The sequence below is a fragment of the Theropithecus gelada genome, chromosome 12 (assembly GCF_003255815.1).
Source record: "Theropithecus gelada isolate Dixy chromosome 12, Tgel_1.0, whole genome shotgun sequence".
In the NCBI taxonomy this organism is placed as follows: domain Eukaryota; kingdom Metazoa; phylum Chordata; class Mammalia; order Primates; family Cercopithecidae; genus Theropithecus; species Theropithecus gelada.
In genome coordinates this window covers 65,071,370-65,092,486 of record NC_037680.1, presented here as the reverse complement: position 1 = coordinate 65,092,486, position 21,117 = coordinate 65,071,370, and the positions used below count along the sequence as shown (strand labels likewise).

General features: G+C 35.4%; 1 protein-coding gene across 5 annotated transcripts in view; it reads right to left on the bottom strand.

The window, feature by feature from the left end:
- Window positions 1-21,117, bottom strand: part of GULP1 (GULP, engulfment adaptor PTB domain containing 1) — a 307,929-nt gene that overhangs the window by 34,687 nt on the left and 252,125 nt on the right. For 4 of the 5 annotated variants that reach the window (XM_025404712.1, XM_025404710.1, XM_025404713.1 and 1 more), the window contains one exon: window positions 20,509-20,646. The exons of the other annotated variant lie outside the window; for it this stretch is intronic. In XM_025404712.1, the coding sequence (XP_025260497.1) occupies window positions 20,509-20,646 (138 nt within the window). The remainder of the gene's footprint in view (window positions 1-20,508; window positions 20,647-21,117) is intronic. 5 annotated transcript variants of the gene reach the window in all.

Sequence of the window (21,117 nt, the reverse complement as noted above, 5' to 3'; positions counted from 1 at the left end):
CAAGGCCAACGCCAACGTCTGCAATGCTGGGGCTTCAGCGTGGCTACTACTGCCCCTCACTCATGCATTCTGCCAGGGACCTGAGAATTGCCCTGCCCCTGCCCACTACAGCTAGCGACTACTGTCACCACTGGGGGATCTGAGCACAAGCTTGCCCAGCACAGACTCCAGGACTTAGCCCAGGGTCCTGTGGATTACCCAACACAATCCACGACATTGGGCACTTGAGTACACCTCCCAGAGGCGTGAGGTTGGTCCTAAACTCTAAACTCCTGGATGCTACTACCTTAACTCACACCTAAGGGCCTGAAGACTGGCTCACACAGCCCATCATAGCCACTGTCAACATCAACATACAGTACCTGGGATGCAGATAATTTTCCTGTCACTGATACTACCATAACCCATACCACAGTGCCTGCTTAGGGGACCAAGAACTTGTCCACCTGCTCAGTCCACTGTGGCCATGACTGGCATCCAAGCAAGCCAACTAGAGGCCCAAGAATTGGTCCACTGATAACCATAACACCACTGCCTGTATATATCAGCCTAGAGAGAATAAAGATAGGTATGATCAGCCTACTGTTGCCACGACTGGGGCTTAAACAGTGATATGCTTAACATTCCAGTCCCCAGGACAAATTCACCACAACCTCCCCTAATATCTGCACACTAACCCTCCAAGGAAATGGCAGCTCTCACTACTGCTGTTTATAGCTGATATGGTTTGGACCTCTGTCTCCATGAAATCTCATATCAAATTGTAATCTCCAGTATTGGAGGTGGGACCTGGTGGGAGGTGATTCGATCATGGGGGTGAATTTCTTATAAATGGTTTAGCACCATCTGTTTGGTGCTGTTCTCATAATAGTGAGTAGGTTCTCATGAGATCTGGTCACTTAAAAGTATGCAGCACCTCCTCATTACCTTCCATCCTGCTCCTGCCATGTAAGCCATGCCTGCACCTGCTTTGCCTTCTGTCACGATGGTAAGTGTCTTGAGGCATCAACAGAAGCTGTGTAGAGGCCAGCATCATGCTTCCTGTACAGCCTGTAGAATTGTGAACCAATTAAACTTCTCTCTTTATAAATTACCCCATCTTAGGTGTATCTTTATAGCAATGTGAGAACATACTAATACAGAAAACTGGTACCGAAGACTGGGGCATTGCTATAAAACTACCTGAACATGTGGAAGTCACTTTGGAACTGGGTAACAGGCAGAGGCTGGAAGACTTTAAAGGGCTCAGAAGATGGGAAAATGAGGGAAAGTTTGGAATTTTCTAGAGACTAGTTAAATGGTTGTGACCAAAATGCCAATAGTGATGTAGACAGTGAAGTCCAACCTGAGAAGGTCTCAGATATAAGTGAGGAACTTATGGGGAACTGGAGGAAAGGTCACTTTTGTTACACCTTAGTAAATAACTTAGCTGCATTGTGCCCCTGTCCTAGGTGGAACTTTCAACTTGAGAATGATGATTTAGGGTATCTGGAGGAAGAAATTTCTAAGCAACAAAGCATTCAAGGTTTGACCTGGCTGCTTCTAACAAGCTATACTCATATGCATAAGCAAAGAAATTACCTAAAGTTGGAACTTATGTTTAAAGGGAAAGTAGAGCATAAAAGTTTAGAAAATTTGCAGCCTGGCTATATTAGTCCATTTTCATGCTGCTGATAAAGACATACCCAGAATCATGGCAGGAAGCAAAAGGCCCTTTTTATGTGGCAGTGGCCAGATAAAATGAGGAAGATGCAAAAGTGAAAACCCCTGATAAAACTATCAGATCTCATGAGACTTATTCACTACCATGAGAACAGTATGTGGGAAACTGCCCCGATGATTTAAATTATCTCCACCAGGTTCCTCCCACAACATGTGGCAATTATGGGAGCTGCAATTCAAGATGAGATTTAGGTGCGGACACAGAGTCAAACCACATCATTCTACTCCGGCCTCTCCAAATCTCATGTCCTCACATTTCAAAACCAATCATGCCTTTCCAACAGTCCCCCAAAGCCTTAATTCATTTAAGCATTAACCCAAAAGTCCACAGTTCAAAGTCTCATCTGAGACAACGCTAGTCCCTTCTACCTATGAGCCTGTAAAATCAAAAGCAAGTGGGCCTCTTCTCACAGCTCCCCTAGGCAGTGCCCCAGTGGGGACTCTGTATGGGTGCTCTGACCCCACATTTCCCCTCCACACTGCCCTAGCAAAGGTTCTCCATGAGTGCCCCACCCCTGTGGCATAATTCTGCCTGGGCATCCAGGTGTTTCCATACATCTTCTGAAATCTAGGTAGAGGTTCTCAAACCCCAATTATTGACTTCTGTGCACTTGCAGGCTCAACACTACATGGAAGCTGCCAAGGCTTGGGACTTGCACTCTCTGAAGCCGTAGCTTGAGCTCTACCCTGGACCATTTTAGCCACGGCTGAAGTAACTTGGATGCAGGGCACCAACTCCCTAGGGTGCACACAGCACAGGGACCCTGGGCCAGGCCCAGGAAACCATTTTCTCCTAGGCCTCAGGGCCTGTGATGGGAGGGATTGCTGTGAACACCTCTGACATGCCCTGGAGACATTTTCCCCATTGTCTTGGGGATTAACATTTGGCTCCTCATTCTCTATGCAAATTTCTGTAGCAGTTTGAATTTCTCCTCAAAAAATGGGTTTTTCTTTTCTATCACATTGTCAGGTTGCAAATTTTCTGAACTTTTATGCTCTGCTTCCCTTATAAAACTGAATGCCTTTAACAGCACCCAGGTTACTTCTTGAATGTTTTGATGCTTAGAAATTTCTTCCACCAGATACCCTAAATTATCTCTCTCAAGTTCAAACTTCTGCAAATCTTGAATGCAGGAGCAAAATACTGCCATTCTCTTTGCTAAAACATAACAAGAGTCACCTCTGCTTCAATTTCCAATAAGTTCTTCATCTCCATCTGAGACCACCTCAACCTGGACCTTATTGTCCATATCACATTCAGGCTTTTGGTCAAAGCCATTCAACAAGTCTCCAGGAAGTTCTAAACTTTCCCAAATTTCCCTGTCTTCTTCTGCACTCTCCAAACTCTTGCAACTTCTGCACTCTTGCAACCTCTGCCTGTTACCCAGTTCCAAAGCCGCTTCCACATTTTTGGATATCTTTTCAGCAACACCACACTCTACTCGTACCAATTTACTGTATTAGTCTGTTTTCATGCTGCTGATAAAGACATACCTGGGACTGGGAAGAAAAAGAGGTTTAATTGGACTTACAGTTCCCCATGGCTGTGGAGGCCTCAGAATCATGGCAGGAGGCAAAAAGCACTTCTTACATGGCAGTGGCAAGAGAAAATGAGAAAGATGCAAAAGCAGAAACCCCTGATAAAACCATCAGATCTCATGAGACTTATTCACTACCATGAGAATAGTATGGTGGAAACTGCCCCCATGATTCAAATTATCTCCCATTGGGTCCCGTGGGAATTATGGGAGTACAATTCAAGGTGAGATTTAGGTGGGGACACAGAGCCAAACCATATCACTGGCCATGTGGTAGAAAAGAGGAGCCCATTTTCAGGGCAGGAATTCAAGCAAGCTGCAAAAATTTTCACAAGTGAAAAGGAGCCAAGCACTAACAGACAAGATAATGGGCGAAAGGCCTTAAGGTAATTTCAGAGGCCTCTGTGGCATAACCTCCTATTGCAGGCTTCCTAAGAGGGAAGAACAGTTTCACGGGCCAGGGCCAAGGCCCCACTGCCCTGCACAGCCTCACAACACTATTCCCTGCTTCCCAGCCACTCCAGCTCCAACTATGGCTCAAAGACGCCTAGGTAAAAAGTATAAGCTACTGCTTCAGAGGGTGCAAGTCATAAGCTTTGGCAGTTTCCACGTGGTGTTAAGCTTGTAGATACACAGAGTGTAAGAGGTGAGCTTTGCTGTAAGATTGGAGCCCTCATTAGACACCCCATACAGACTCCCCATTGGAGGACTGCCTAGTGGAGCTGTGAGAAAAGGGCCACCATCTTTCAGACCCCAGAATGGTGGATCCACTGAGAGTTTGCACCTTGTGCTTGAAAAGTCACAAGAACTTAACACCAGCACATGATAGTAGCCATTAGGGCTGAACCCCGCAAAGCCACAGGGGCAGAGTTGCCCAAGACTTTGGGAGCCCACCTCTCAAACCAGTGGGCCCTGGATATGGGACATGGAGTCAAAGAAGATTCTTTTGGAGCTTTAAGATGTAATGACTGCCCTGCTGGATTTTGGGATTGCATGAGGCCTGTATCTCCTTTCCTTGGCCAATTTCTCCCTTTTGGAATGGGAATGTTTACCAAGTACTTGTACTCCCATTGTATGTTGAAATTAATTAACTTGCTTTTGATTTTGCAGGCTCATAAGTGAACGGGACTTCCCTTGTCTCAGATGAGATTTTGGACTTTGGACTTTTGGGTTAATGCCGAAACGAGTTAAGACTTTGGGGACTGTTGGAAAGGTATGATTGTATTTTGCAGTGTGAGAAGGATATGAGATTTGGGGGACCAGATGCAGAAAGATATGGTTTGGATCTCTGACCCTACTAAATCTCATGTCAAACTGTAATCTCCATTGTTGGGAGATGGGGCCTGGTGGTAGGTGATTGCAACGTGGTGGTAGATTTCTAATTAGCAACATCCTCATGGTGCTGTTCTCACCATAGTGAGTGAGTTCTCATGAGATCTGGTCATTTAAAAATGTGTAGCATCTTCCCCGCCAACCCTCCTGCTACTGCTCCTGCCATGGAAGCCATGCCTGCTCATGCTTCACGTTCTGCCATGATTGTAAATTTCCTGAGGCTTCCCCAAAAGCTAAGCAGATGCCAGCAGACTATTACACAGTCTCAGGTATTCCTTTATAGCAATGTGAGAATAGAGTAATATAAGAGCAAAATAAATCATTCAGAGATTACATTGCTGTATACAACCAAAATCAAAGTCAAAGTGCCCTACTCAACCAACACCATAGATTCATTTTCAGGAAAATTTCCTCCCCACAAAAAGTAAATTCAAAAACAGGAAGAAGTGACTTTTACATAGATGTGCAGATATAAACATAAGGACACAGGAAACATAAAAATCAAGGAAATATGACATCTTGAAAGAAACATAATAATTCTCCAATAAATTAAGATCTCCAATAGATCTTAATAAAAAAGAAACTCCCAAAATCCCAGATAAAGAATTGAAGATACTGATTTGAAAGAAGCTCAGTGAGATACAAGAGAAACCTGAAAAACAATAAAAAGAAATCAGAAAAACAAATCAGTATATGAATGAGAAAAACACCAAAGAGATAGATATGTTTTAGAAGAATGAAAGATAAATTCTAGAACTTAAGAACTCATTGAGGAGAAACACAATGATAACTTGACAATAGACTAGATCAAGCGGAAGAAAAAAATGTCTCAAATCCACAGATCTTTTGAAATAATTCAGTCAGACAAATATAAAGATAAAAATAATAGAAAAGAATGAGGAAAGCCTTCATGCCATTTGTGACACCTTAAAGTTACTGAAAATTCAAATTATCAGTGTCCCCAAGGGTGAAGAAAGCACAAAGGGATTAGAAAATCCATTTCATGAAATAGTAGATGAAAACTTTCTTTTCTTTTTCTTTTTTTTTTTCCTTTTTTTTTTTTTTTTGAGATGGAGTCTTGCTCTGTTGCCCAGGATGGGGTGCAGTGGTTCAATCGTAGCTCACTGCAACCTCTGTCTCCTGGGTTCAAGGAATTCTTCTGCCTCAGCCTCCCAAGTAGCTGAGATTACAGGTGCATGCAACCATGCCTGGCTAATTTTTGTACTTTTAGTAGAGATGGGGTTTCACCATATTGGCCAGACTGGTCTCAAACTCCTGACCTCGTTATCCACCTTCCTAGGCCTTCTAAAGTGCTGAGATTACAATTGTGAGCCACCACACCCAGCCTAGATGAAATCTCTTTAAGTCTAGCAGGAGATATAAATATCCACTTACTGAAAGATCAATGATCGCCAAGCAGATACAAAGCAAAAAGGCAGTCACCATGGCACATTATACTCAGACTATCTAAAGTCAAAGATAAAGAATTCTAAAAACAGCAAGAGGAAAGTGTCTAGTCACCTATAAAGGAAATCATATCAGCTTAACAGTGCTCAGCAAAAACATTACAGAGTAGAAGAGAATGGGCTAAAATATTCAAAGTGCTAAAAGAAAAAAAAAAAAAAGGAACATGATATCCAGCAATATTCTCCTTTCTAAATGAAGAAGAAATAAAGTCTTTCTCAGACAAGTAAATACTGAGGGAATTTGTTACAACTAGACTGGTCTTATATGAATTGCTCAAGGAAGTCTTAAACCTGGAAACAAATGGACAAGATTTACCATCAGGAAAACACATGAAAGTATAAAACTTATTGGTAAAGAAATAACACAAAGGAAAAAGATACAAGACTCAAAGTGTACCACTACAGACATCTACCAAAACAACAAAGATGAACAATAACAGAAGAAAGTTATATATAAAACAACCAGAAAACAATTAACAATATGACAGGAACAAAGCCTTACCTAGCAATGATACACTGACTGTAAATGGATTAAGTTTTCTACATAAATACATAGTATGAATGAATTGATGTTTAAAATGATCCAAATATATGCTCCCTTCTAGAAACTCACCTTACCAGTATAGGCACATATAGACTAAAAGTAAAGGGACAGAAAAAGATATTCTACACAGATGAAAACCAAAAGCAAGCAGAAATAGCTATACTTAGATAAAATAGGCTTTAAGACAAAAACAGTTCTAAAAAGATGGAAAGGTCATTATATAATGATAAAGGAATACATCCAGTGAGAGGATATAACAATTCTAAAAAAATCTAAATATATATGCACTCAATATTGGAGCACAAAGATCCATAAAGTAAATATTTCTAGATCTAAAGAGAGAGATAGATTGCAATACAATAATAGTAGGGGAATCCAAAATTCCATTGTCAGTACTAGATAGATCATCTAGACAGACAATGAAACCCCCCAAATTTAAATTGTACTATGGACCAAATTGACCTAATACACATTTATAGAATATTCTATCCAAAAACTGCAGAAGATTCTTTTCATTAGCACATAGAACATTTCCCGGTATAGCCCATATATTAGGCCATAGAACAAGCCTCAACAAATAAAAAAATGATAATAATTTCTACTATCCCCTCAGACCACAATGGAATAAAAATAAATCAATACTAACAAGAACTTTGAAAACATACAAATACATGAAAATTAAACAACATGCTCCTGAATGACCATGGGGTTGACAAAGAAATTAAGATGGAAATAAAAAAAAAATTACTGAAACAAATGAAAATGGAAACAAACTAAAACCTGTGAGATACAGTAAAAGCAGTACGAAGAGGAATGTTTATAGCAATAAAATCCTGTATCAACAAATTCCTGTAGAAAGATAACACGTTAACAACTTAACAATACATCTTAAGGAACTAGAAAAGTCAGAACACACCAACCCAAAATTAACATTATAAAATAAATTAAAAAGATCAGAGCAGAACTAAATGAAATAGAGACTAAAAAATACACAAGATCAAAGAAACAAAAAATTGGTTCTTTGAAATAAGTAAAATTGAGAAATCATTAAGTAGGCTAACCAAGAACAGAAAAGATCCAAATAAACTAAATTAGAATGAGAAAGGAAATTTAACAACTAACCACATAAATACAAAGATCACCAAAGACTACTATAAACAACTACATGCTGACAAACTGAATAATCTGAACAATCTAGAGTAAATGCGTAAGTTCCTGGAAATATGCAACCTAACAAAAGTGAATCAGGAGAAAATAGAAAACCTGGACAGGCCAATATGAGTAGCAATATTGAATCAGTAATAAAAACTGTCTCAACAAAGAAAAGCTCAGGACCAGATGGATTCACAACAAAAGTCTACCAAATATACAAAGAACTAATACCAATCCTGAAACTATTCCAAAATACTGAAGAACGGGATTCTTCTTAACTCATTCTGTAAGGCCAAGATCACCTTTATAACAAAACCAGATAAGGATACAACAACAACAAAAAAAACAAAACTACTGGTCAATATTACTGATGAACATAGAAACAAAATCTTCAACAAAATGCTAGCTAACTCAATTCAACAGCACACAAAAATATAATACACCATGACTGAGTGGGATTTATACCAGAGATGCATGGATGGTTCAACATATACAAATCAATAAAGGTGGTAACTGAAATTAATGGAATGAAGGACAAAAAATAATCATCTCAATAGGCACAGAAAAAGAATTCGATAAAGTTCAACATTCCTTCATGATAAAAATTTCTCAACAAACTAGGCATAGAAGAAACATACCATGAAATAACAAACCCACACCTAATGTCATACTGAAGGAGGAAATGTTGAAAGCCTTTCCTCTAAGAACTGGAACAAGACAAGAATGCCCACCTTCGTCACGCCTATTCAACACAGTACTGGAAGTCCACCCAGGTCAATCAAACATAAGAAAGAAATAAAAGGCATCCAAGTTGGAAAAGAGGAAGTCAAATTATCCCAGTTTGCTGATATGATCTTATATCTAGAAAAATCTAATTGCTCCATAAAAAAATTCTTAGCTTTGATAAATGAATTTAGTAAGATGGAGGATACAAAATTAAGGTACAAAAATCAGGAGCATTTCTGTACGCCAGTGATGTAACTGAGAAGGAAATCAAGACAGCAATCTCAGTTACAATAGTGCAATATGTATACACATGCATATATATAGATAGAGAGATAAACACATATACGTATATACATATATATAGGAATAAATATATATGAATAAATTTAACCAAGGAGGTAAAAGTTCTCTATAAGGAGAGCTACAAAACACTGATAAAAGAAATAGTCAATGACACAAACAAATAGAAAAATATCCTACATTCATGGATCCTAAGAAATAGTATCATTTAAATGACTCTACCATCCAAAGCAACCTGCAGACTCAATGCAATGCCTATCAAAATACTTACATCATTCATCACAGAATAAGAAACGAAGAAACGGCAAGCTTAAAGCAATTCTGAGCAAAAAGAGACAAGCTGGAGGCATCACATTACCTGACTTCAAAATATACTACAAGGTAACAATAACCAAAGAAGTATGGTATTGGTATAAAAACAGATACACAGACTAATGGAATAGAATAAAGAACTCAGAAATAAAACCACATATTTACAGTCAACTGAGCTTTGACAAAGCCAAAAAGAACTTACACTAGAGAAAGAACATCCTCTTCAATTAATGGTTCTGGGAAAATTGAATAGCCACATGGAGAATGAAACTGGACCCCTATCTCTCACAACATACAAAAATCAACTCAAAGTGGCCTAAAAACTTAAACGTAATATCTGGAACTGTAAAAATATTAAAAGAAAATCTAAGGAAAACTACTGAACATTGGACTGGGCAGAGAATTTATGACTAAGATCTCAAAAGTACTGGCAACACAAACAAAAATAGACAAATGATACTTAATTACACTAAAAAGCTTCTGCACAGAAAAATAAACAATCAACACAATGAAGAAACAACTTTTGAACTGGAGAAAATATTTTCAGATTCTTCATCTGACAGAGGACTAACTTCCAGATCATATAAGGAACTCAAATAACTTAGGGGGAAAAAAAAATGTTCCCATTTAAAAAAAAAAAAAAAGGAAAGTACATGAATAGACATTTCCCACAGGAAGACACACATTCAGTCAACAAGTATATTAAAACATGCTCAATATCATAATCATCACGGAATGCAAGTCAAAACCACAATGTTATCATCTTACCCCAGTCAGAATGGCTATTATCAAAAAGACAAAAGATAACAGAGGTTGGCGAGGATGTGGAGAAAAAGGAACTTTTATGTACTGTTGGTGGAAATGTAAACTACTAAAGCTACTATGGAAAACATTATGAAGATTTCCAAAAAAAAAAAAAAAACCCTGAAAATATATTTATCATTTGGTCCAGCAGCTCCACTACTGGGTATCCACCCAAAGGAAAAGAAATCAATATATCAAAGGGATTCCTGCAGTCAGATGTTTATTTCGGCACTATTCACAATAGCAAACACATGGCATCAATCTAAATGTCTGCCAGTGGATAAATGGATGAAGAAAATGTGTTGTATACATGCACAATGAAACATTATTTGGCCATAAAAGTAATGATATCATGTCATTCGAAGCAACATGGATGGAACTGGAGGTCATTATCTTAAGTGAAATAAGGCAGAAAAAGACAAATATTGCATGTTCTTATTTACATGTGAAAGTAAAGTAGTTGATCACATGGAGGTACAGAGTAGAAAGACGGATAACAGAGCCTGAGAAGAATAAGTGGGAAAAGGAGGATGAAGAGAAGTGGGTTAATGGGTACAAACATACAGTTAGAGAGAAGGAATAAATTCAATGTTTGGTAGTAGAGTAAGGTGACTATAGTTAATACAAATGTATTGTACTCAGGTGATGTCCTCCCTAAATGCCTTGACTTGATCACTGCGCATTATATCCATGTAACAAAGTTTCACATTTATTCCATAAATTTGTTCAAATAAAAGAAAGTTTGTCTTCAAAATCACATACAAAAGAACCTCAGACAATTAACTGAAAAATTAGTTTTCTAGTGTATAGCTGGTCACTCCTGCTTGCTGTCATAATAAGCCAATTCTTTGGAGTTTTTAAACTCAGGGACTTGATATGTAAATTATAGTATTTCATGAAACGGAAACATGAAAACTAGTATTGGAGGCAAATACTCAGCAACAATAAGCTTCCAGATTCTAATTTTAAACTAATTACATTAAGTTGGATGGCTAATCTAAGAAAATTAGCTCTCCTTCAATCATGTAATGAAATATAAAAAACAATCATTTTTTATTTTAATAAATGTGATTCAAAAACTATTATTAATACAAGACAAATGTGAAATAGAGCTATAATAAGAATATGTAGTAAACACCTTCCCCCAGATCTTGTAAAAAGACTGGATGCAATGATTCCTTTTAGTACTAATAATGTATGATTCTTTTGACAATGAACCCTTTTTACAGAGAATTAATTAAGATGTAAAAATGAAGTTTTAAACTTTGCCTTATTTTACAGTTCCTTTCACATCTTTAAAAAACATGTGTGTGATAATTTGATTTGATAATTTGGGCTACTCTTTAAATTATATTAAAAGTAGCATTCATCAAATAAGGTATATTTATTAACATTTAGAAATGAAATTGTGAAAAATGAAGAAAATCAAAACAATGGTTAAACAGTTGACAGCAATTATATTTCATTTATAATAAAAATCAGCCATATCACAATAAATTCTCTGTTCTAGTTGTATTTTTGTAATTTAATAAGATGACTGTAGAAGTTGCATAAATATCAAATGTAAATAATATAACATGATAATACCAATAAAGTGAATTCCAGTTTTGTAGTATGCTAAGGTAGGCCTTCCTCTAAGTTCAAATTCTGTTTCTATCTAGTTTGTCACTCTGTTAAAGAAACTAATTCTTTTTGGCCTACAATTTACTTAAAATAAGATAAAAGGTTTGGTCCAAATAGGCCACACTTTATTTTTCAGATATTTAAAGTAAACTTTATTTTCAGATAATTTAGATTTACATTCAGCTGTAAGCAATAATACAGAGATCTTGTGTATCCTTTGTCCAGGTTATTCTAATGATAATATATTGCAAAACTATAGTACCACTCACAACCAGGATATTAATAATATAGTCAAAATACAGAATAATTTGATTACGACAAGAATCCTTCATCTTGCTGTTTTATAAGCACATCCTCTTCTAGCCTGCCCTCATCATTTCCTTAACCTCTGGAAAACACTAATTTTTCTCCATTTCTATAATTTTGCCATTTTAAGAATATTATAGAAATTGAATCATAGAGTACACAGGCTTTTGAGATAGACTTTTTGCATTCCCTAATCTCTGGAGAGTCATCCACATTGTTGTGTGTCTAATAGTTCATGCCTTTTAATTGCTAGGTAATGTTCTTCACCCATTTTCTGGATGGCTTGTAGTTTTGGGCTATTATGAATAAGCTTCTATAAATATTTGTGTATAGGATTTTGTGTGAACATTTTAAGTTTTGATTTCTCTGGGATAAATGTCCAAGTATTTCACAGGACAGTTGCATGTTTAGTTTCTTATAAAATTGCCAAACTGTTTTTCCTAAATGGCCATATCATTTTATATCTCCATCAGCTATGTGTGAGTGATGTACTTTTTCCCCATTCTTACCAGCATTTGGTGTTTTTATTGTAGCCCTTCTGAAAGTTCTGTAGTAATACCTTATTTTGATTTTATTTTGCATTTCCCTAATGGACACCAACGTTTAACATCTTTTCAAATGCTTACTTGCCATCTGTATATCCCCTTCAATGAAATGCATCTTGTTGTCTTTTGTTCGTGTTCTAATTTGATTGTTTTCATACTGTTGAGTGTTTAATGTTTTTTTACTAGTTATTTGTCTGATATGTGGTTTGCAAATACTTTCTCCCAGTCTTTTCATCCCCAATTTGATAAAGAACATCTAAACAAAATACAGATATTTTACTTTATGATAAAAAAAATGAATGTTTTCCTCCTAAGGCATGGAGCAAAGCACGTACACACAGAAAAATGTTTTCAAAAGTTCAGTGTATCATTTCCCCCCATTTTGATGTCAATGGATGTCATTTGGATGCTATGGATGCCAATTCTAAGAACTCTTTTCCTAGCCCTACATTCTGAAGGTTTCCCATGTGTTTTTTTCTAAATGTTTGATAGTTGTACTTTTTATATCTAAGTCCATGATGAATTTTCAGTTAATTTTTAGATAGAGTGTGAGGTTTAGGTCAAGGTGCATTTTATTTGCCTTTGAAAGTCCAATTGCACCGGCACTCTTTGAACAACAACAAAAAACAAAAACAAAGCAACAACAACAACAAAAAACAAAACAAAAACAAATTAAAAAACCCCTCAAAACCTTCTTTCCCCTATTGCACTGCTTTTGTAGCACTGACAGACATTAGCTGGGCATATTTCTGTGTGTTGATTTACACGTTTGCTCCTCCATTGACCTATTGTCTATCCCTCCACCAAAACTAAAGTCTTCATTAGTAAAGGTATCTAATATGTCTTGAAACAGGATAGATGAATTACTTTCACTTCACTGCTCTTTTTTTGAAATTGTTTTAGCGATTCTATCTCCTTTGCCTTTCCATATAAAGTTTAGAGTAATCTTGTCTATATCTACAAAACCTTGCTATAATTTTGACAGGAATTGTGTTAAATCTATACATCAGTATGAAGAACTGAAAATAGTATCTCCATTTATTTATACAGTCTATTATTTCTTTCATCAGCATTTTGTTGCATATGAATTTTCAGCATACAAATTTCACTTCCTAGTTTAGACTTACACCTATGTATTCCACTTCTTTTAGCAATTGTAAATTTTTGTATCCACATGTTCACTACTAGTATACAGCAATACAACTGATCCATGTATGTTAATTATGTATTGTGCCACCTGGCTAAATTCATTTATTAAATCCAGAAATTGTTTTAGATTCAAAATTTTCTACATAGACAATCATGTCATCTGCATATAAGCAAAGATTTCTTTTTTTACATTCTGCAAATTTCTTACATGCTTTTTTGTCTTGCTGTGATGGCTACAGTTTCTATGGCAGTGTTTCATATGAGCCAAGAGAGTGAAAAGCTTTGCTTTGTTCCATATCTAAGGAGGAAAGCATTCTTTTTTTTTTTTTTTACCATAAAGTAAAATATCTGCATTTTGTTTAGATGCTCTTTATCAAATTGTGGAAGTTCTTTCTATTCCTATTTTTCTGAGAGTTTTAAACAATGAGTGTGTGTTCATTTTTTAAAAGTATTTTTAAAGCACTGATTGGTATTATCACATGATGTTTCTTCTTTAGATTTATCATGTGATTGATTACATCACTAGATTTTCGAATGTTGAGCAAAATGTGCATCCTTGGGACAAACTACTCTTAATCTTTGCATATAATTCTTTTAATGCATGTGATGGTTATTATTCAGCGTCAACTTTATTGGATTAAAGGATGCAAAGTATTGATCCTGCGTGTGTCTGTGAGGGTGTTGCCAATGGAGATTAACATTTGAGTCAGTGGGCTGGAAAAGGCAGACCTACCTTTAATCTGGCTGGGCACCATCTAAGCAGCTGCTAATGCAGCCAGAATATAAAGCAGGCAGAAAAACGTGAAAAGTCTAGACTGACTTAACCTCCCAGCCTACATCTTTCTCCTGTGCTGGATCTTCCTGCCCTTGAATATTGGACTTCAAGTTTTTCAGCTTCGGGACTATGACTGGTTTCCTTGCTCCTCAGCTTGCAGATGGCCTATTGTGGGACCTTGTGACTGTGTGAATTTAATACTCCTTAGTAAACTTTCAATATATACATCCTATTAGCTCTATCCCTCTAGAGAACCATGACTAATACAATGCATTATTGGGTTATATTTCCTTAGGAATTTTTACATTTTTATTCCTGAGGAATTTAGATCTCTACTATTTGTTTATTTATTTATTTGCACTAAGTCTGGTTTTGGTATCAGAGAAATACTAGTTTCACAAAATGAAGTAGAAAGTGTTTCTCTCTCTTATTTTTCACTGGAATGGATTGTACAGAATAGCATTAATTCCTGTTTAAACATTTTATAGAATTCTCCAGTGAAACCATCTACACCTGGAGATTTATCTTTTAATAACTTTAAATTTATAAATTTAATTTCCTTTATAGTTAGGCTATTAAAATAATCTACTTAATAATGAGTGATTTGTGGTAATAGTGTTCCTAAATAATTGATCCAATTCATTTGTATTTTTGAATTTGTGTGTGTGAAGTTCTTTAAAAGATCCTCTTATTCTTTTGATATTCAGAGAGTCTGTAGTGAAATCTGCTGGTTCTCATTGTAAATATTGGTAACTTGTGTCTTCTCCCTCTCTTTTGTTCTTTGTCAAATTAATACAATTTGTGACTTTTATAATCTTTTGAAGAATCAGGTCTTTGCTTCATTGATTTTCTGTATTTTCAATTTCTTATTAATCTTATCTTCCTTCTGCTTACTTTGTGGTTTATTTTGATATTTTTGTTGTTCTGTGTACTTGAGATGGGAACATAGATTATTCATTTGAGACTTTCCTCTTTTCTAATGTTTTAAATTAGTTGTTACAAATTTCTTTCTTATCACTGCTTTAGTTATATCACACAAATGTTGATATGCTCTATTTCATTTTTATTCAATTCATGGAATTAAAAATTCATGTATGAATTGCTATTTGATGTATGGAATATTTATAAATATGATGTTTCATTTCCTAGCTTGTAAAGATTTTCTGGCTTTCTGTTACTGATTTTTAGACTGATTTCCTTATAGTCAGAGAAATGTTAAATAATTTTAATTCTTTTAACTTTTCAAGATTTACTATATGGTCCAGGATGTGACTTAATTTGGTACATCATCCTCAAACACTTGAAAATAACATACATAATGTTGTTGTTAGCTGAGGTTCTCTGTAATTGCTCATTAGATCCCACTGGTTGATGATGTTGAGTTATTCTATATCCTTGATGATTTTCTAATTATTCTATAAATTTGAGGGAAAGTACCAGTAAAATTTCTGACTATACTTGTGTATTTGTCTATTTACCCTTTTAGTTCTATCTGTTTTTGTTTCTCATTTTGCAGCTCTATTTTTTGGTAATATACAGTTAGAATTACCATATCTTCTTGGGAACTGGTCCCTTTTATCACTATATGTCCCCCTCTGTCTCTGGTAATTTTCTTTGTATTGAGGTCTACTTTATCTGATGTAAATATAGTTACTATTGCTTTCTTTGAATAATGTTTGCATGAAAACTCTCTGTTCATTCTTCCATTTTTAGCCTGCCTATATCACCTATACCATTATGTTTGCAGTGAACTTCTTATAGACAATATGTATCTGGATTACGTTTTGTAATCCACCCTAACAACATATTTTAACTGGCGTAGGCTATTTACATTTAATGTGATTTTTGATATGTTAGGGCTTAAGTACATTATTTAATCTTTTTCTTTTCTGTTACTTATCTTTTTTCTTTCTCTGTTTTCTTTTCATTGCATTTCTATGGGGTTTTAAAATGATAACATTTTAATTTCTCTATAGTGCTTTTAAGTGTATCTCATTATATAACAAGTTAGGGGTTGTTATCAGATTCACATTTTATCTATATAACTTATCATAGTTACCTAGTGCTATTATTTTTCCAGTTTATGTGAGGTGTAGACACCTCACCTCCCTTTTTACATCCTCTCAACCTTCCTAGTTTAATATAATTGCCTTACATATTTCATATGTCCATATATGAAATCATGTCAGATTTTAAAATCACATCAGAAAGTATTTTTTTCTTCTATCATCAAACATAATTTAGAAAACTAAAGATTTACTCATATGTTTGCTCATCTTGTTTTTTCTTTTCCTTCCTTATGCTCCAAGTTCCTGTTTTGTATTGTTTCCTTTCCATTTAGAGAACTTCCTTTAGCCATTCATTTAAGATGTCTAGTAGTGGCAAACAATCTTAATTTTCATTCATCTAATAATTTTTAAAAATTTATTTCCAATTTCTGAAGAATATTTTTCTGGACATAGGATCATTTGACAGATTTTTGTTTTTTCCATTACTCAAAAGTATTATGTAACTTCCTTCTTGCCTTCATGGTTTCTGGTGAGAAATACACTGCCATTCACATTCTCTGCTATAGGTAAGTACTTGCTTATCTCTTGTTGCTTTCAAGATTTTTCTTTTGTCTTCAGTTTTCAGAAGCTTGAATATGATGTGTCTTGGTGTGGAGTTATTTGGATTAATCCCGTTTGGAGATCACCCAGTATTTTAAATCTATAGGTTGATGTTCTTTGTCAAATCGGGAATGTTTTCAACTAATATTCTTGGAGTGTTTTTTAAGGGTGCTTATTTCTCTTTTTCCAGGACTCAGATGACACACAGGTGTTAGATATTTTGTTATGGTCCCACAGTCCATGAGGTTCTGTTTTGGCTTTGTTTTTGCTGGTTTATTGAGGCTATAATTTTTGTGTTGTTCAGATTGGGCATTTTCTATTTGTCAATCTTCTAGGTCATTGATTCTTTTCCTCTGTTCTCTCTATTCTGCTGTTGAGCCTATACATTGAGTCTTTCATGTGGTTATTTTTCAGTATTCTTTATATCTTCTGTTTCTTTGCTTAGATTTTCTATTTCATTGAGAAGACTTTCTGCATTCTCATCTGTTTCATGTGTGTTTGTGACTGCTCATTTTATTATGTTATATGATGGCTGTTCCAAAACCTTTGTCCTATAATTCTAATATCTCTGACATCTATGTGTTGGTAACTACTGACTGTCATTTCTTTTTTAGTTTAAGAAACCTGTTTCTTGGTACAAAGAGTGATTTTCATTTTATTAAATACTGGAAATGATTTAAATTTTCTGCTTTAGGTAGCTTCATCTGATGCAATTCCAGTATGAGAGTGAGGGTGGAAATGCACTGCTCCCTTATTGCCTGGTAAGTATAGAGGCTCAGCATTCTAATTTGGCAGGGCTGAATGTTCTCACTCCTCATATGGTCCTCACCATCACTATGGAAGAAGGAGGACTATTAATACAACATGATACTGTTAATAAAGTAGTGAATTCCAGTCTTGTGACATACTAAAAAAGTTTCATCTTTCAAATTCTCAATTTCAAAGAAGTACTAAAAAGATAAAATACAATGAACAGATAGAGTAAAGGCCCCAATAAGAGCAGATGAACTCTAGAGGAGGCCACAGTTATGGGAGTAATATAGCATGTTGAGATAAATGTAGCAATGGGAATTAAGAGTCTTAGATTTTAGTCCTGATTCTATTGACTGCTTAGTTTTGTAACTTTGGAAAACTTACTTCAACATCTCTGATCTTGGTTTTTTAAAACAGAAGGAGATTTGTATGAGATAGGCCATAACTTATTTCCCATTTTAGCACTCTATGATATACTATTTAAAATAAGAATTACATAAGATGGCATATCAAAAATTCTACATACATATAACATCAGTGTTATAAATATAGTCATCATTATAATTAGCACTGATAAAACCTCATAGTTAAGATAGTGCAGGTATAACAAATTTTTTTTTTTTTTTTTTTTTTTTGAGACAGAGTCTCGCTTAGTCGCCCAGGCTGGAGTGCAGTGGCGCGATCTCGGCTCACTGCAAGCTCCGCCTCCCGGGTTCACGCCATTCTCCTGCCTCAGCCTCCCGAGTAGCTGGGACTACAGGCGCCCGCCGCCTCGCCCGGCTATTAAGAAAACATGTCATTTTTCAGCTCATGAAGGTGACGCCAACTTATAGTTGGGAGATTTTCTGGGAACTTTTCAAAGCCAAGACTTCCTCTACCTGCAGCAGAACAACTTGGTATACTTGATAAATATAGATTTCCTGAGCTTCAGCCCCAATTGATAAGAGTTTTTAAAAGGCATCCCATATGATTTTTATGCACATTAATGATTGTGAACCACTGCTTAGGCTTTAGGAAATTATTTTCAGTCTTTAAGAGAAAATAGAGTAGATATGCTACATCCAAAGAGAACAATCAATTACAGACAGTTAGGATGAAGAAGAAATGGGGTCTATGCTTTTAAGCTGGCAAGCTTATATTTTAAATATTAATTTAACAAATTTGGATAGGGATCAAAGAATATAAAACAAGTGGCACAAATCTATAAGAAGGCTAATATTTATAACGAACTCTGACTCTGAAACATTTCAAAATTTATTTCTATGGGTAAGGCAGAAAGAAGAATAACTGAGTTTACTGCTTTATGTCGGTGGTAAAAGGTTATAAATTATGTATAGAAGATATTCAACAAATATCAACTTCAATCTTCTCAGTCATAGAGAAAAGAATCTGTAAGCAATCATGGTTAAAAAGCACTTGAAATATGTAAATTATATGTAAATTTTATTTATTCATTCAATAGAAGTTCATATAAAATAAAATTCAACATCAATTTGAGCTATATAAAATGTCTTATTGTGCGCAAAATATTGTCTTAGATTGCTAAGCATCTTTTTCTGATGAAATGTTCCATAATGTGCACCAAAGTCACAAAAGGTATTATGATGTCTAGTAGCTTAGCACATTAGCTTTCCTTTCTAGAGAACTACAGTTTAAAAAATAAAAATGATAACTTGTTCTATGTTTTGTAAGTTTTCAACGCGATCTTTTTCTTAAGGAATGCTTCATTGAGCACCTATTGTCCACTTGATGTAGGAGTCACATGAAAAAATAAAAAGGTATTTGTTCTCAAGAAGCTCAATACTGAAGCTAGATAAACAAATGACATAATAGCGATAATAATATTTGCTATCTATTTTTGACAGCAAGATAAATTAGCAAATAGATGAATTGTTTTATTTCCTACCTAAACCAATAAAATTGTTGAGGTTACATGTTTTTCCTTCACTGCAGCCATCAATGGGTTTTCCTTAAGATTTCAGATGATTAAAGAACAGCTACAGGATTTAACATAGAATTTCATACATATAATTCCATTAACTTTCATTATATTAAGTTTTTTGTTTTGTTTTGTTTTTTCTTTTCTTGAGACGGAGTCTCACTCTGCCGCCAGGCTGGAGTTCAGTGGTGCGATCTCGGCTCACTGCAACCTCCACCTCCCAGGTTCAAGTGATTCTCCTGCCTCAGCCTCCCCAGTAGCTGGGACCACTGGCACGCGCCACCACACCCAGCTAATTTTTGTATTTTTAGTAGAGACAGAGTTTCACCATTTTGGTCAGGATGGTCTCGATCTCTTGACCTCATGATCCGACCACCTCGGCCTCCCGAAGTGCCGGGATTACAGGTGTGAGCCACCGTGCCTGGCCTAAGAGTTTTATATAATGAACATAAGGAACTACATTTTCAATGTATTGGAAAATCTTTTAAGGAACCATACAGATTATACTTCCTGGAGTTAAGAATATTTATTTTTATAAAATCCATCAGATTCTGCACATGTGGGGGAAACACACTTTTGCTCACCATTACTCTTATATTATGTGCATATTACTAAATCCTATTTGAGTTTAAAACTAAAATAGATTAAATTATTATAAAATAAATAAATGCATAACATAAGCAGGCATGACATTCTAATAAAATATATTTGCATGTGAGTTTATGCTCATGAACATGAGAATTTAGTCATGGATGACATCCTGAAGCATATTCTCATGACAAAATAAATCTATTAGTACAGCTAAGTATTTACAGACATTATTCATTTTCAAATACTTTACTAATGCCAGAAACTAGACAATTCCTGGCTTGTAAAACAGAACAAACCACCCTAAAACATCTGGGATACTTACACACTTTTCGCTGTCAAATACATAGCACAAATGTTTATTTGACTCAGAATCTTTGCATATGAAAGTGAATATCCTCTTGTCAGTTTTATCATCTGCACAAAAAGATATTCTATGAAGCTGGCAATTGTGTTGAACTTCCTGTAAACACAGATGGAAATAAACATAGTTGATGGGATTCTTTTTTCATTTTCTAAAATACTCATTTGTGTTAATAACATATGACTTTAAAAGTAGAACAATCATCTGTCAATCTTTGATTTTATAATTATGTATACTCTAACCTAAAACAAAGGCATAATGGATACAGATAGACCTCCTGATTCAGGATGAAACTAAGATATGCATTTCAATAGTACTTAGCAAAACACAAGCATAGTACAAAATGATCAAAGATTTATGGCCTATCTGAGCTACAATAGCTCTTGAGAAATCATACACTTTAAACTTTGCATATTTACAGAGGAGAACAATGAGACCCAGAAAGTATAAGACACCAGCACAGTTTTACAGAATTACCAGAACTCTTTTAAACCAGAGGATTCTCATTTTATCTCACTGCTATTTACTAGCATTATAATTTAGAACACAGCCTGGATACAATTTCGTGTG